The following is an 18,153-nucleotide window of genomic DNA, read 5'->3' as shown; positions in this document are numbered from 1 at the left end:
TGCTGTGTCCCTTTGCGGTAGTTTTCAGCAGACAGCGAACACACAATGTGTTGTGGATTTGTATCCAGTTCTGCAGCTGGAGGAGTTGGTGCATAAAAAAATACTGGCTCCCTGACATCATCTCCAACTTTTGTGATGCATACATGCTGTAGTTTTTTAGTGTTCAACATCCCCCTTGAGTGTTAACAGGTTAATTGCTTGCCTTTTGCAATTTTGTCTGCACTTGGAATTAATCAGAGACATCTGAAGCAGTTGATTCTCAACATTCCTTGTTGTGTAAACTACCTTGATGGCATCTGGGTCTTGGTCACCACACATTAACAGTGTGTAGAGAATTTGCAGGAGGTTTTCCAATACCTTCTGGAGAACAACCTTCATTGCAAATTGGAAGAATGTAATGTTTTCTCCAAAAGTACATTTCTTTGGGTCATGCACAGCAAAGAGTGCCTTTCTCCTATGGGCAACAACATCAAAGCCATTATCAACTTGCCAGTGCCCAAGCAGCTGTAGCAGCTCCAGTCCTTTTTAGGCAGGATTTTGTATTATGTTAAATTCATTCTGCAGGCGACACACATCTGCCATCCTCTTCACCGGCTTCACAATGGATGTAAAATTTTTCTGATTTACAGATTATCAATGAACTTTTTGATCCCTCAAGGTGTATTTGGGCTCCACACCCTGTCTGGTTACTTTTATTTAGGCTAAACCTTTAATCCTGGCCTGTTACGCATCCCTGTATGGCACTGGTGTCATCGTCTTGCGTGGGAACTGGGATGACACAAAGCTGCCCAACACATAATGCATTAAATGTGCTTTCCATCACGCAACATAATTATTCACAGGTGAATAATAAGGTACTGACTATAATTTTTGAAATTAAAAAGTTTCACATTTTATAGCATGGAGCACTGTTACCTACTCATCTCCCAACCACAAGCCACCAGTTTCCTAATTCAGCCTTTGTCCTAAACTGGTGGATAGGACTCTTATTTGATGGCAGAGGTGGACACACTTCCTCAGTAATTATTGTTATGACACACTCAGTACCACTCCACTGTCCACGTTGTGAATGTGGATGCACTACTGCAGCTGCCAGCAGGAGAGGATCTGGAGTTTGACTGACAGGAGGTTCTCGGTTTTGCCTTGGATGATGCCTGCAGCAGACATTGCTGGATTTTCCTTTGATGGTGCAGGAGGTCATGGCTGCTGTGGTCACCAACTCACTTTTTCAGAAAATTGTTTCAGCTGTCCAGGTGGGGTGGCCAGAGTGCACTCTCTCTGGAGTGGATTCAGCATGGTGTATATTTTTCCAATATTTGAGCGATTCAGCATTGTCCATGGGGGATCCTCATTCTTGCCACAGAGGAATAATGTTGTCGAGTGATCTTCCCTACAGCATTGCATCCTCATGTACTCCAGCTGCTGTGTGCATTGCACTGGGTATGGCTCATATAAAGATTTTGGGATGTTGTCACATCTACTGGCCAGTGACTGACTGCTGTATTGAATGTCTTATGTGGGCTTGCATGGTCTGTACACAAACCCAGGCTGCATCGCTGTATTAGTTTTCTGCTTGACCAGTCCTGGAGCATCCTTGGGACAGGGTGCACATTGACTTTTTTGGGAAGCATGTGGTTGTTGGTAGTTGATGCATTGTCAAATTTCCCGTTCATTGCCAAGCTGTCTTCCAACGTGTTTCAATTGGTAACATGTCATCAGCCATTTTTTCTATCAAGGGCTCCCCCCAAGACCCTTATATCGAACAACAGTTGGCAATTTGTGTCATGGGAGTCTGAAGACTTTTGCATTTGCAGTAGTATCCAGCATCTGACCACTGCCATGTTTCACCATGCATCTAACTCACAGGATGAGTGCTTTGTTCATACGTTTGAGATCCAAATGAAGAAGTCTGTGCCTGCCTCATCCTAAAGTGATGCACTGTTGAGGTATTCTGACTGTATACCAAGTGATGCTGGTTAATGGGTGTAGTTCAGGAGAATGTTCGCATGGGCAGCAGCTGCTGGGTCTTTTGAAATCATTGCTTCCTGAGTCACATGCCCCAGAGTGTTGTGGCCTATGGCCCACTGAGTTTTCTGCATAGGACTGCCATTTGGGCTTGGTCTTTCAGTCACCACCACATGTGGCTCCTGGATCTAATGGTGGGTCACAAAGGCTGGCAGCTATTTGTGGTGGATGTCAGTCAGGATGAGATGATATGTCATTCCAGTCAGTCAGGACCACGACCTGTTGCACCTTCAATGCCACAATCTTCAAGCCAGCCCTATGACAGGGTTGGATGTGTTGTTATTCCAGTGGAGGGCTCCTAATTGTGGCAGCATACTCATCCACTACCACCCCACCACTGCTTCCACCATCCCACCTTCGACCACAAATTAGGGCAGCAGAGGAGCTAGCTCATGCACCTACCACTGCAAGGCCCATGGAATCTGAACTGGTGCCCTCTATTCCCAGCTTGCAAATAGTGGATATCTCACTCCTGCCCAGGCCAGTGGTTCAACTGTTACTGCAGCCTCCACAGTCTTCCATTCCTCTGGTGCAGCAAGCTGCATAAACATTGTCTCCTTTGGTGATTGATCCACTACTGGGGGATCTCGCACCCCCTCTGGTCTTAAAATGGAGATCAATGCACAAACTGGGCCATTTTTGGCGCGAGTGGTTAGTGTCACCACCAGCAGACATCAGGTTGGATGCAAAGGACCTGGTGTGGTTATCACAGTGGAATAGTACAAAATGCTTTCCAGAAGAGCACGTGTGAAGCATGGCATGGGCACAACCAGCGACAAAGGTAAATACCTGGACCAGAAATTCTTATGCAGATTTTAATGCCTGGAGACTGAGCCTTTGCCTTGTGCAGTACTCTGCTTCTGTGTACTCAGTTGTCAGTTGCCTTCACAGGTCATATGTTGCATTTTCCTCTGTACTTGTTCTCTATGTCATCTTTGGACACACTGCTCCCCGTTAGATCGACTAGCTCATCAAGATTCTCTCTCTTTTCTGGCATTCAGCTCCCTGGCATGTAGCTGACCCCCCCCCCCCCCCTTTTCTGTTGGCCAGTATAGTTACATTTGTGCAATCAGAGTGTCTAATCTGCAGGATTGTCATTCCCTCACTGATATTAAAACTTAATTTCCACCTCCACTTATGGGTGCTTTGCTTTTTATATCTCACAGTGTATTTCAATGAGGGTGTCAATGACCTGCGTGTCAAGGTTTCCCGAAAAGCACAGGCACATTTCAGTTATCTGTTAAAGACCTGGAACTGGGACTGAGCTGCTGGAGGACACAAGTTAGTACTACATTATCTAACAGTATCAACCACCACCTTACAGTTTTCAGATATTAAAACCACTCAAGAATATCTGACAGAAAATAAAACTCTTCAAAGTAAGCCATCGATAATTTACTCAACAGAAATCTATAAAATATAATTAGTTTAAAAAATTTTCACAACTCTAGTTACATTATTATTAACATATATTGACGTAACGTATGAGTGATGGGAATATAGTTTTATTTACATTCTCAAATGTATTAAAGTTGTTAATATTCTGTTGTATGTTTCAGGTGGTATGGATATGGGTGTATTTGATGGGTGTCTCATTGTTGAGGAACTGGCTTATGGCTGCACCGGCATCCAAACAGCTATAGAAGCCAATGGACTTGCTGTAAGAACATAACCAGTAATCTTAATATGTTGCCATAGTTTTTAGTATATGCTCATAATATTTATTGGAACTTACGGACAGTTACCAAGCTACAACTTTGAAACACATAAACATTCATATATTTCAGTTCTACTGGGTGCATTAGGATTTTCAGAACCTAGAGAAACCAACATAATCACATAAATACATGAACTATGCATTAAACTATTTGAACAACCTACTACCTGAAGTTAAAAATTGTTCTGTTTGTGTTAGCTATTTGTCATAACATGTAAGCCTCATATAACATTCAGCCCAAATATTTTTACGTATAAGACCACTGTATTGGTCATATTAGTTACATGTAGACTATTGAACTATGGCTTTTGTTCATTCTAGTTTTGTGAAGATCATGCCCTTTGTTGATGCAATCATTTCCTGAGAGCAGCTCCATTTGCTCCATTTGTTAGCACTACAAATGAGAATTTTTGATATCTGCAAGAAATTTTACTGTCATATATCATGCACCTACTTGCACTTTCTGTGACTCACTATGAAGTGTGTAACAGAGGATACCTTTCATTATAGGATGAATTAAGCTTCCTTTCTATCCATCTTCAGGTGGAGTATAAGAATGGATACTTGCTTGTACCTTTATGATATCATGAGGTCATTATAGTGGATCCTGAATAATAATCATAGTTTCCACCCTGAAAGCTGGTTGCTGAAAATTTTTAAGTAGGTTTTCATGAGATATTAATTCTTCCTTTGAGTGCACACCAGTAAAAAGCTTTAAGAATTTCGTTTACATTCTCTCATTATTCAGAAAAGCCTGTGTTTAGCCACGCTGCCATCCTTTGTATATGCTTGATTAATCTGACCTGGTATGGATTCATCACATTTGAACAATACTCCAATATAGGCTGTACATGAGTTAAATAACTGATCTCTGTTGTAGGCAGGCTATTGTTTTTCAGTAGCTCACATCGATGTTAATGTACTCATTTTATTTCACTTCTATAGACATTATTACTCCCAATTTTTATTCATTTACATCTCACTAACATCTTTCTAGTCTTTAAAAGTGTAAATGTACTGAAGTGCAAAATGTTTTTTCATGTATTTTGTTTCTTTATTGCATGAACGTCAAATATTTGTTATTGTCAGCAGAGGGAGTGACAAAGCTTTCATGAAATGAGTATATTAACTTACAAATTGATTACAAATAATTTTATTTAATATTACTAGAAAATCCTTGACAGGTAAGGGTAGTGCTTTTCTTTCTTTCTCTGTCTATAATGCAAACAAAATAGATCAAAGACTGTTTTCTTGTTTGCCACATTCCGTGACACTAGAGTAGGCTTCTGAGCAGTAGAATTTTTACAAACAAAAATTTATTCAGATTCTGTATTATTGTTTTAATCGATATTATTACAGCTTAATTTGAAAAGCAAAGATAATTTTTCATTCAGTTGATTTTTAAATAGGCAAAGTTCCATGATGCTTAGCAGAACTTGGTAATAACCACAATAGAAAAATTATTTTATTCTAAAATAATTATTTGTTCACAAACTTGTTCCTCTCTTCTTAGGTTGATAACTGCTTCTGTAGTAATTAAAACTGTTGGCAGTAAACTCTTTTTCCTTACATGATCAACTTTATGAATAATAAAGAGAAAAAATAATGCACCTCATCAATACTACTGTAAGCTTACCTTTGAGATTCATTCCTTTACTTCTATTTGTCATTTTCATTGTTCATTACTTCTGTTTCACCCTGCTTTTGTATTGTCTCTCATTGGATATGTCACTGATTGTGACTCTTGGAGATGTGATCCTTCTTGGATGAAAAAGATGTTTGAGTCCTTGGCATGAATTTGAGATCTCTGCTCTCAGTATGATTTTTGAGGCACCATGAATTCAGTGCTATGCTATCAAATGTGCAGTGAGATACACAAATTTAATCACCTGTCCCAATGCACTTCACAAACTGCTTCATTGTTCAGTCATAGTACAAATTCCTCCCTTAGCAGGATTTGGAAATCACTATTTACTACAGCACTGCTGTCACCGGATCTGTTTAACTGCAGCAATTTATGCAAATAATAGAGGAAACAACAAGATAACCACGTGTGACTAGGATATTGAAAAAATGCACCTAGACTATAATTGAAATTGCTTACAAAACACATGTATGCTATATATCATGGTCTATATTATCAGACATAGTATCTCTGTACTTTGACTTTGCATGGAACAATAGCAGTAATTGTAATACTCAAGTGGATTTTGCCCTTTATACGTACATCAGCTTCCCATGTAGCTGAGTAAGAGAAGACTATTTTCTTTGTTATAAATTATTATTTGTTATTTGTGTTTTAAAAACTATCAGTTTTTAACCATATAATGTAACTGGATAGATAAAAAATCTCCTCACCAAGCTGTGGTAGGAGAACGCACATTTAAAAAAAGATATTAGTTATGCAGAGCTTTCAGAGCCAGTGGCTCCTTCTTCCAGCAGAAGGGTTGAAGGGGAAGGAAGAGGGGTGAAGGGAAAGGAAATAGAGATACTTAGGAAAAGAGGTAGAGTTCGGAAAAGTTACCTAGAACCCTGGGTCAGTGGAGACTTACCAGACGGGATGTAAAAGAAAGACTGATAGTTGGTGACTGCACTGGCTGAGATTCAAAAAACTGAGAGCTTGAACATCGACGACAGGGTAATGTGCAAGATAGTGATTACTGCTAAAACATTTTGCAGAAGTCAATAACAGTGAAAAGCTAAGTGAATTGTATGTAACATAGGTGGGACGCGCACAGTGGAAAATAGACAAGTCAGAAAATGGAAGATGTAGAAAACTAAAACGTAGTGAAGAAAGTTCTATTAAAAATGCTGAGATTTCACATTAGTAAATTAAGGCCAGGCAGATGACAACAACCAAGGGCTTGTTGTATCGTTAATTTCTACCTGTGGAGTTCTGAGAAACTTGTGTCTGGGGGAAGAATCCAGATGGTGTATGTGGTGAAACAGGCACCAACTGTCATGTTGTAGAGCATGCCCTGCCACAGGATATTGTGTGTTGTCAGTATGCACCCTCTACCTATGCCCACTCATCCAAACTGATAACTTGGTGGTAGTCATAGCAATACAAAAGGCTAAACAGTGGTTACGTAACAGCTGGTATATGACATACTATCAAAGGGAGGGCCACCTGTGAAATGATACATATGTTGTTACATGGCTGATGTAGGTAGTAGTAGGAGGGTGCATAGGGCAACTCTTGCAGTGGGAATGGTCACAGGTGTCTGAGCCACAGGGGTGGAGATGGGTGCTGAAGGAGCAGAAGGTCTGACAAGGGTATTGCAGAGATTGCGAGGGTGACGAAAAACTATTCTAGATGTGGTGGGTGAAATCTCAGACAGAATGGCTCTCATTTCAGGGCATAATTTTAGAAAACCATGATCTTGTCAAAGTAACTGGAGCACGCTGCTTGTCACTCAGTATTATTCTGGTGTTCTCTCCAAAAAACAACTTTGCTTAATAAATTGATCAGCAGTACCATGTAGGGATGTGCCATGGCTGAAGAAGTCAGCCTCCACTGAATGTAATTACGCCACCAGCCTCATTCGAAAGCAGAAGTGAGAATGGTGGTGTATTGCTGTAAATTGTCTGCATCCAAACAAATACATTTGCCTTGAACGCTGAGGCTGTATGGGAGGGAACATTCAACATGGAAAGGATGGCAGTTGTCAAAATGTAACTACTGTTGTTTGTTAGTAGGTTTAATGTGGACAGAAGTGTGTAGCTGGATTTTCATGAGGACGAGATCAACAGCAAGGAATGAGGTACAGGATTCAGAAATTAGAGATTCCAGGAATTTTAACTGGCAAAATATAAACTAACAAAGGCAGAGCAACCTATGAAATTACACGTCATATACCAGCTGTTATGTAAACACTGTTCAGTCTTTTACACTGGCATGACTACCACCAAGTTATTAGTTTGGATGAATGGGCATAGGTAGAGAGTGTATACTGGCAACACTCAATACCCTGTGGCAGGGCATGCTCTACAGCATGACAGTCATGACGTCGGTGCCTGTTTCACCACACACACCATCTAGGTTCTGCCGCCAGACACCAGTTTCTCAGAACTCTGCGGGTTGAAACTAGTGTTACAACATGTCCTTGGTTGTTGTCATCCACCAGGCCCTAAAAAATACTGAAATGGAAGAAATCAACATAAATTAACAGTAACTACTCCTTTCTTCACTCCATTTTAGTCTTGTACATCTTTCATTTTCTGACCTGTCTATTTTCTGCTGTGCGCGTCCCACCTCAGAGATTACTGATGAAACACCATGCATGAATTAACCAGAGTGGAAAGCTAAGTGCATTGTATGTAACAGTCTTGCATATTATCCTGTCTTCCACCTTTAATCTCTCAGATTTCTAAATCTCATCTGTGGGGTCGCCAATAATCTGTCTTTCCCTCTCATTCTGTCTGGTATGTCTTCCCTGACTCAGGGTTCTGGGTAACTTCTCCAAACTCTACCCCTTTTCCTTAACATCTCCAGTTCCTATCCCTTCACCCCTCTTCTATCCCCTTCAACCCTTCTGCTGGAGGAAGGAGCTACTGGCTCCATATGCTTGTCTAAGTAAAACCTTTTTTTATATCTGTGTTCTCCTGCCACTGCTTGGTGAGTAGATTTTTTATTTATACAAAAAATATCATTTGTATTGCATAAACACACACTAAGCTTAAATTTTTGGTTTCTGCAGATTCATAAAGTTCCATACAACTTCATTTTGTTTGTCTTGTTACTTAATAACTATACACACAATCTGCTGTACAACTATGTCCTAACTGTAGTGTATAAGAATGTACTTTTGTTAGCTGGCCCAAGTTTCCATATTATCTAGGATCTTCAGAAAGTAAGTTACAAATGTTGTCTCACACTAAGTCCAACAAGAGTGGCAAATTTTCAGAAAAAAATACCTGTTCTGGGTTTCCTGCATCCTCAGTTTTGCTGCCATATTGATAACAGATGCATCAGTGTGTGAGTGAAAAGGTGTGGCAACTGGAAATATACTGCATAGTTGAAGTATGTAGGGAGCAAAACGTCTAAATTGCACACAGATCCACCTTAAAATTCTGCCTCTATATGGGTCAAATGCAATGTTGTGTCCAGCAACAGTTGTAGGGAAATGGTGCCACCAATTTGACCAAGACCAAGTAATGCTGATTGGGAAGGAAAACCATTGACATTACCTGGACATTGTAATTACTGTGAATCAGTCACTCTGTTGTCGGTGATCAATTGAGGAACTATCATGGATATTTTTCAGCAGATGTGTATCTCAATGAGCAACACTCATTCTATGTCTAGCTTTCAGGTGCAGTATCACAAATTGTAGTCACGCTGTGTTCTATCATCACTGTCACCTGCACACAAAGGTGCAAGGTTTGTGGCATCTTTGGACCTCCTTGGGCATCACACTATGGAAGACCTTGCTAGTAATGATGCAGCTAAGGAAACCATTGAGATATGGTTCAATCATTCCACACCCATAATGAAGAGAGTATCTATAGAAAGGAGACATCTCCTTACCTCTGTGGAAGGAATGCAGGGTCGTGCCAGCAGCAAGGAAAGTCATGGCCACCATGTTCTTCAACTGCAAAGTATGCATATTCATACTTTGCAACACTGATGTCACTGTGCAATGGCATAAATAATAAGAGGTGTGGAAAATTAAGCAGATGCATCATGTTGCAACACCTCACAGGGTATGCACAACATAAGCTTTGCTTCAGTGTTTTTGGTGGGAGGCCTGCAAGCACTTGCCATACAATCCAGACCTTACATCATGTAATTTCCATCTTCTCAGCAAGCTGAAAAAGCTTATGTGGGGGAAAAGAGATTTTTCAACAACAAAGATGTTCACAGAATAGTTCTCAAATGGCTCTATGACCAATGAACAAGGAACAGATTTCTGTTGTTGAGGAACAGTGAGAGTATTACAACAGCCTGGTAGTTTCCCTTTGAAGTGTACTGCAGTACTAAAAAAAAGTTGTTTGCTCTGCCATAATAATGAGTAACTTTCTGTTTGAATTCTCCTTGTATTTGCAGACAAGCACGAGCCTACAGTGTTTGAGCTTTCATAAGAAAGTTTCAGGCTGCAGTAGAACTGTTGTGATACATGGCTTCATTGTATGTGTGTATGTGGTGGGCATTGTTGGATGTACTGATGTGGGAAATAGTGATGTGAGATTCTTCTGTAGTATTGTTGCATCTGTATGAAAGACAGGATATGAGTAATAACTGAATACAAGTTGAAAATTTGGGTCTTTAAAGTAAAGCTTGACAGTGTAAGGAAAGAAAACTCTGGCTCCTTGAGGACAGCTTGACAGTGCTAGAAGCACACTCTAAACACTTTTTGGTTAGGAGGGGGGAGGGGGAGGGGGTGAAGAGTACAGAAACAGAAAGTGCTGAAAAAGAACAGTATTTCACAGTTTAGTTGTTTGGCACAAGAAACAGCTTTGCCCTGCTACTCAGACAAGGAAGAATCTCCTCTAGATGTGTGTAGAGCCAAGGAACAACAAGGTTTCCATATGAAACTAAATATTTCAGAGAAAGTAGGAGAAAGGAGGAAAGTCCTGCTGTTAAATAGTAGTTGTGGATGAAGTTTGGGCCAGTTGTTGCATGAAGAATTAAGAAACAAGTACCATGCCACAAACTTCTTGCAGTAAAGTGCATGTTTTAGTTATGTGTTAGAGGATATATGTTATTTGAACAAATACTGTATTTTGGAAACAAGGATTTTGTTGTGGTAGTGGGTGTTACAGGAAGTAGTACTGCCTGCAATTAGGGGTACAGTATTTAAGTTACCTAGTGAAGAGAGCTTCAGCAATGAACTATACAAATGTTGAGTCTGTTTCTCTTTTGAGTTGTTCTGATTGGCTCAAACTGAACAGCTCTTTGACTAAGATTAACATGAAATTAGATCAACTGCTTCTGTTAGTTATGGTGTTTAATATAGGTTTCTTCTGAAGCATCAGGGAGCACAGTAGCATTTCAGTCTCCTCTATGTCTACCACTGACTTAGTGCAGACACCAATCAAGACCAATACTACATCTTGAATGCTGTCACTCTCAGCACCAATATTTCCATTACTTCCTGTGCTGTGTCCCATTCAGCTTGCTCTCCATTCTGGCAGAACACACAGTAATCTTCATTTACAGCTGGTGTCCTGGTACTGTCAGTCCTGCACACATTCTCTACTGAAACAACACTCCCTCATATCACAGTTTTTTGGGGTTCTGTGGATCAGTTAGTCTGGGTCTGGTATATGGAGAAGGGCTTGAAAACCAACCACTTTTAAATTGTTCACACATGATACTTTACTGTTCCATAACTCCTGTGTAGCCTTATGATTAAACACCATCAGTCGACCATTAAATACTCTATGAGAAACACGGTTCTTTATGTAAACAATCATATTGCATGCCTCTGCCCCAGCATCTAAGATGTCTAAATTTAAATTCCATATGGCTGGAGGATGACACACATCTTACGAAGTGCACATGGTTAACACTTAGCTGGCAGGTGTGGCCGAGCAGTTCTAGGTGCTTCAGTCTGGAACCGTGCAACCGCTATGGTTGCAGGTTCGAATCCTGCCTCGGGCATGGATGTGTGTGACGTCCTTAGGTTAGTTTGGTTTAAGTAGTTCTAATTTCTAGGGGACTAATGACCTCAGATGTTAAGTCCCATAGTGCTCAGAGCCATTTGAACCATTTGATTAACACTTAACAGGGGTAAATCATAACACTCCAACTTTGTGCCTCCACTCTGTAAATATAACTTAAGTCAGGATCAACTCTAATATGACCAAGTCTATTATGCTGTATGTCTTACATGTTACTAATCTTGCTAACAGCTAGGGTATGCTTAACTGACACAGCTTTAACGTTTTTTTAGTTCATAAATGGCATTTAATTTTGATACAGAACAAAGAAGTTCAACCCCTTATGTATATCCCTTGGCAAAAATAATGTTTATTTCTTTCATAACCATAGCAGAAACTGGCAATAAATTAGTGGTTAAGCCAACTAAAAGAATAACATTTCTGATTGGAGATATATTTGGTAAACTGACAATAGTATTTTCTTTCAAACTAGTTACTAAGTCAACATTATCGGCACATTTCATAATTTTTTGTTTGAAATTGTCTGGTGCAAAATCTTAAAGTCAGCCCTTTCTTGATACTATGTGAGATAATGCTCCAGAATCAATTATCCACTCATTCTGATTGAAATCAGACACATGAGGTGCACAAAACAATGGCTTGTCTGCTTTCTTTTAGCCCTTCTCAGATTATTCTTACTTCTGGGGACAGTCAAACTTGAAGTGACCATACTCCCAGCAGTTGAACCATTTTATTTTCTTCTTTACTAATACAGCATTGTAAGAAATCACAAAAGGGCTTTCCCAAACAAGGAAACTACCATAAACTTGAGGTATTCTTCCACAATTGCATTTACCAACTTTTCTCCTATGTTTTGTGATGTGAAATTGGTCGTTGATTGTACTGGACTCTATAGAATGGTGCTAACCTGGTTCGAGCATCATTTTCTTAATCTTCTCAGTGGCAGACAAGTTTATTGTCCCCACACGGAAAACTTTTGGCATACTGAACAAAGTTATACAGTGACTGATTCAACATCACTGTTTCTTAGTTTCACACGGTCACACACTTATTGAATTTAAATTGACCTGTTGGTTGAGGACTAGTTCACTTACCCTTCTATTCTATCAGGCTAGACCACCAACCTAGTGACAGTTTCAGTGGTAACACTTATCATGAAACACCTTTTCTCATAATTCACAGTTTATAGATACAGGAAGTTGAAAACTGTTTCATACGAAATTTTCATGGTGACTTTAATAAAAAAACTGACTGTGTTTATAAAAACAATTATAAAGTGCAATTTGGTACTATGTTCACTAAATGCAAAGAAATTTGTCCTGTTATGTTCTCAATGTGAGAAACAATGTGGAAATATTAATTGTTCCCAAATGTAACATCTCACAGTCTTCTATATTCTTCAATGGATAAGGTGATGCAAATAAGTATGTCAAACTGTTAAAAGAGTACTTTATAGGCACTGACTTTACTACATAGTGTGTTCTTGGGGAGTAAACTGAACATTTTTGGGCGAGGCAGGCTATTTAACAGCTTGTGTATGAATATCTTTGGATTTTGAAAATATATATTTATTTATGAAGCTGTATGGCTGAAATTTACTAAAGTGGGTGTGCTATATATTGAAGCAATAATTTGTCTTACATAATAAGTGGTTGTTAAAACTAAAAAAAGTAAAAGTTTACAGGACTATTTTTTATACTCACAATTAAATATTTGCAAGTACAGCTGCTGCATATGAAATTATGATAAATTGTGCTGATTCTTAATTAGTGGCTTAAGTGATTAATGAAGGGTGCAATTTAGTCCAGAATGCCCAGGGAAACAAAAGTATAGTGGTGAACTTGGGAATTAAATAATGGACAAAAGGCAACAGGAATTTTGGGTGTTTCCAGACTTAGCACTAATTATATGATAAGCTAATTAGTCTCAGGAAAACTAAAACACATTACTGTGTAGTAGGGAGTCATAGCTTTCTAATTGCAGGTGTCAGTACATAAATTTTGATTGAGCTAATCAATAGTTTTTTATCATTACACATCGTTATGGTAATTTCAATTATGCATTACCTTTAATAAGATTTCCAGTAAAACTAAACACATAACTATAATCAAAATTTTGAAAATTATTCTCAGAAAAATAGATCTGCATGGACTATGATCTGAGCAATAGTTGGACAGATTTGGCAATATACTACATATACACGATGCGGATAAGACAAAAAAAGAGGAAAAGAAAAAATATATTAATGAGAGAGTAGTGGTTTGTCCATGCTCTGTAGTTTGTTGACTACATCCAGAAAATGAGTTTTGTAATTCCAAAGATTTTCTTCTGATCTGGATGATGGGGTGTCCAACAGTGCATCCCAGAGATTCAACCAACAAATCTTATTCTTACTAGCAAGCAGATTTTCAGGGTGGTCTAAACTACTTCTGCCTTTGTTATTTTCCCATATGTGCATACAGGAATTTATTCACATGTAGAAAGATGAGTGTCTATACATCCATATCCTTCTCTGCATTCATAACAGCACTTTTAATGCGTGAAAAACTATGGGATTATGCTACGCATATGATTAGTTTCGTCACAAACTTCCATGTGTGGTAACCATCCTTGCTCTTTGGCTTTGGTCACATAACCTAATACACTTTTCAGTTATTAATTTTCCTGCGAGCAGGACATACACAGTTCACTGCACAGATTTACCATCCTCAAGCCATAACCTGTTACAACGTGCTTGTGTTTATGTTGGTATGGATAAATAACAATTACATTGTTCGTAATACTTGCATTCACACAATAACATTACATTGTGTATGTAGATGACAAAGAAACGATGACACAAAGATAATCCACCTTCTTATATATGACTACAGCACAGACTAAATAAAATGCCAGATTATCAACATGATCTAAGTCTAGTCTGGATTGTAATAAAGAGTGAGAATCTTGGGCTCTTAGTAACTGCAATTCGCAGTGATAGGATGGGCCATAGGAATTCATAATAATGCCCTTGTGGGCAGGGAGTAGTTCATATTTCAGTGGCCCCAGCAAGGGAAATTTTTTGTGACTATTGGCCTATGTGGAGCTGTGATGATAGCAGCAGCAGCAGCAGCAGCAGCAGCAGCAGCTCTCTGGGCAGGGATCTCATATCTGGACAGTCTGTCAAATAACCAGAACCTATTCCCTCTATAATAACTTTATGCAGAAAGCATTACATGAGCTTGGAAACATGGAGCTACTTTTGATGTGCAGCATGTGCTATCTCACTGTGATATACCAATTTAGGAACACAGGTGCCCAGGAGTAGGGGAGCAGCACACTGTCACCATAGAGATCTGGCCAAGAGCAAATAATTAATCTGCACCAATAAACAGTAATTGTGTATTCACTTAATTTTGAGTATCTGGTAGTACAATCCTATAGCCAAGTCCAAGTTTCACAGCAGTCTACTACAACATTAAACACACAATGTGATAGGCAGGGTGTGATGGTAGACTCTGCTCTCTCCCATGACCAATTGAACTGTCCTTTGGCTGCCATGTGGCTGAACTTGCCGTCAGCTGTTAGAGGCTGAATGTGGCAGATGTGCATCATTAGCTGTGCTGTCATCTGGTGCACCTGCTACTGGTGTCCACGGAATTCTTGAAATGTGTTGCCAACTATCACTAGGTTCCCCCTCTGGTGGTATCTATTGCAACGACACCACACCACATCCCCCCCCCCCCCAAACTTCATCACCATTGTTGTGTAGTGGCAATTGCACAGGTGCCAATGTGGGAGGAGAGCAATATACAGGTGGCAATGAGGAGACAGTAGCCAATGCTCAGGATGATGCTGACCCTCTGTCCATGCCCCCGCATATGCCTTGCAACTGAATGGAAGCACTAGCTGAAAATCCAGCCAGAGGGTGTGCCACTACATTCTGAGGTGAAGGACCAGCTGAGGAGAAGTGGGATGCAACAGCTGGAGAGGCATCCGCTGCAGCCCCATGGGCAGTTGGGCAGTCATTGGAAAGAGTCTCAATTTTCATCATGTTTACTTGCAATGGTAATATATTCTTACCACATGACTCATATTCTGTAAGCTATGTATAGTATGACAACTGTCAAGACTACAGCAGGAGAACAGACATATCAATGACTGGGTGGAAAGTTCATAACTTTGTGAAGAAAACAAAATTGGGGGATTCAAACACATATCTCCCACTTCACAGTCCAACACCATGACCACACAACCAAAACATAGTGAACTGCCCAAATTCAACATATGCAACATTAAGCTAATTGTAAGAACCACAGTTTTTATTTCACTTCTTTTTTCACAATTCAGTGTACATTCTTCCTGTTTTCATGCTTGATTAGTGTTCAGTTTTTGATGGGCTATCCACTGGGCCATGTTACCATTAAATCTGAGGGGGGTGAGATGGGGAGTTTCCCCTGTTAGACAATGGACCACAGTATGTGCCAATGCACACTGCTACAGTTGCAGCATCCTTGGTGGTGGCTGGTGTCTTTCTCCACTGTGATAGCCTGTCACAGTCATTTCAAGCAAAAAATTGATGAAAGAGTTTGAAGGGTACAATGCGTCATTGCCAAGGACATGGGAATCATAAAGGGAAACTTGCTGAATACATCAATGAGAATGAGCCAATGGGTATTCCTATAAGAGCCTACAAAATGCAAATGCAACCATTGTCGTGGTGCCTGAGGCTTTGGCCAGTCGAAGAACTGTTGGGTGGGGGGGGGGAGTGAACTGACTGATACTCCATACAGGTGAGACGTTGTGACATCACCCATTCAATGCGTGAATGTCCCAATGACCTTGGTGGGGCAAGCAAAGCACATGTTGTTGAAGAGCCCTGGGAATCGGCAATGAAACGGGGTGATTTCACTGTGGACTGAGAATGATCAGTCATGGATGGTGAGTACAGGCAAAGTGTCGGTGAACCACCCAGCTATGGATCTGCTTTACTGATTGCAGCCACCCAGTACAGATGTAGTTCAACAGAATCTGTAAGTCTGGATCTGCTGCTGTGGTTTGGGAAATCCTTTGGTGGTTGAGTGAGAAGCCCTGCAAAACATCTGTGCCCTGAGTATTAATGCAGCAATAAGAGACTTCTGATGCCTCAAAAGCAGTATCTGGGCCAACGGGGAGGTGCAAGAATTGCTGACATTGGCATGTTTGTGTATCAGTTCACTTCTAATCATTGCAGCTTTTGTGCCATATGAAGGGGAACCAGTTTGTAGGAGCTACACAGGGTTTGAAGGCATGTATGATCAGTCATCAGGTAAAACTTTCTTCCAAAAAGATATGATGATACTTCATTACTTGGTAGATAAGTGTGAGAACTTACATTTCAACTGTTCAGCAATTTTGAAGCAAATGCTATTAGCCTGTCTACCAAACCAATCCTGTGCAACAAAACTGCACAAAGCTTATAGGGGGACATGTCCATGGCCAAAATCACTGGCTTGTCAGGATCAAAATGTACAAAGCTTGAACACCCCAGATGGGCAATAGCTCCGATATGATAGTTTCTAGGGGGAGGGGGAGCTGTCTAGACCTGGACATATCTTTCCAAATATTGAAAATACTGCATAAATAGTGATTCATAAGTATGCACAAAAAATGCCATTTCTGTCCCTGTTAAAATTCTGCATAATACTGACTTTGAAAGACAGACACCTAACTACAGTATATTTTGTCCTTTCCCTGAGAGCAGTGACCGTTCATCCAGAGGTATTTGCAAGTAAGCACAGCACCCAATGGATAAGAATCAATGATAGTCTGATGGTACACTGTAGCTTTGAAATCAGTGCACAACCTCTGTCTGCCAGAAGGCTTCATCAGAATTACAAGTGGTGATGTCGACCGGCTAGCTGCAATAGGTGCTATACTACAATTTTTCCACCATGCATAAATTTCCTGAGCCACCTTGTCATAAACAGCATATGAAAAAGGACAAGCTCTACAAAAGCACAGCTGCACATTGTCCATCATGATATGAGCAGTAAAATTGTTAGCTTTGCCTAGAACTTCCACCAGCTACTCATGAAAGTCTTCACACAGTTTTGCAACACTGCCCTAAGGTTAAAAAGAAGTAACGGAAAGTACATTCTCCTCGACACATAGCCCAAACAAATCAAATTACTCCAATCCAAAAATATTTTCACTGCCCTGTGAATAAAGCACTGTAAATGTCACTGTCTTTGTTAGGCTTTGGAAAGAGGCTGGAAGGCTACAAGTACTGAAGACAGGAATGTCCTGGTCAGTATAAGCAGTAAGTGTAGTATGAAATTTGCATGGCTGGGGGCAGCTGGCATGAAGTCGGCTTTCCAAAACATCCCAAAGGTCTTCTATAGGATTGAGGTTAGGACTTTGTGCAGGTCAGTCCATTACAGGTATGTTATTGTCATGTAACCACTCCACAACAGGCCTTGCATTATGAACAGGTGCTTGATCATGTTGAAAGATGCAATTGCCATCCCCGAATTGCATTTCAACGGTGGGTAGCAATAAGTGATAGTATCACACAAACCGACAAGGGGTCCAAGCCCCCTCCATGAAAAACACGACCACACCATAACACCACTGCCTCCGAATTTTACTGTTGGCACTACACATATTGGCAGATGGTGTTCGCTGGGCATTCACCATACCCAGACCCTGCCATCAGATTGCCACATTGTGTACAGTGATGCATCACTTCACACAACATTTTTCCACTGTTCAGTCATCCAATGTTTACGCTCCATACACCAAGCAAGGTGTTGTTTGCTCATAAG

General features: G+C 40.2%; 1 protein-coding gene across 1 annotated transcript in view; it reads left to right on the top strand.

Annotated features, from left to right (window-relative positions):
- LOC124555323 (probable medium-chain specific acyl-CoA dehydrogenase, mitochondrial) overlaps positions 1-18,153 on the top strand; it is a 194,721-nt gene that overhangs the window by 39,497 nt on the left and 137,071 nt on the right. Inside the window, exon 4 of the mRNA XM_047129201.1 lies at positions 3,585-3,685. Coding sequence (XP_046985157.1) covers positions 3,585-3,685 — 101 coding nt within the window. The remainder of the gene's footprint in view (positions 1-3,584; positions 3,686-18,153) is intronic.

The sequence above is a fragment of the Schistocerca americana genome, chromosome X (assembly GCF_021461395.2).
Source record: "Schistocerca americana isolate TAMUIC-IGC-003095 chromosome X, iqSchAmer2.1, whole genome shotgun sequence".
Lineage (NCBI taxonomy): Eukaryota > Metazoa > Arthropoda > Insecta > Orthoptera > Acrididae > Schistocerca > Schistocerca americana.
Note: the sequence above shows the minus strand (reverse complement) of the source record. Positions and strands in the feature narration are given on the sequence as shown.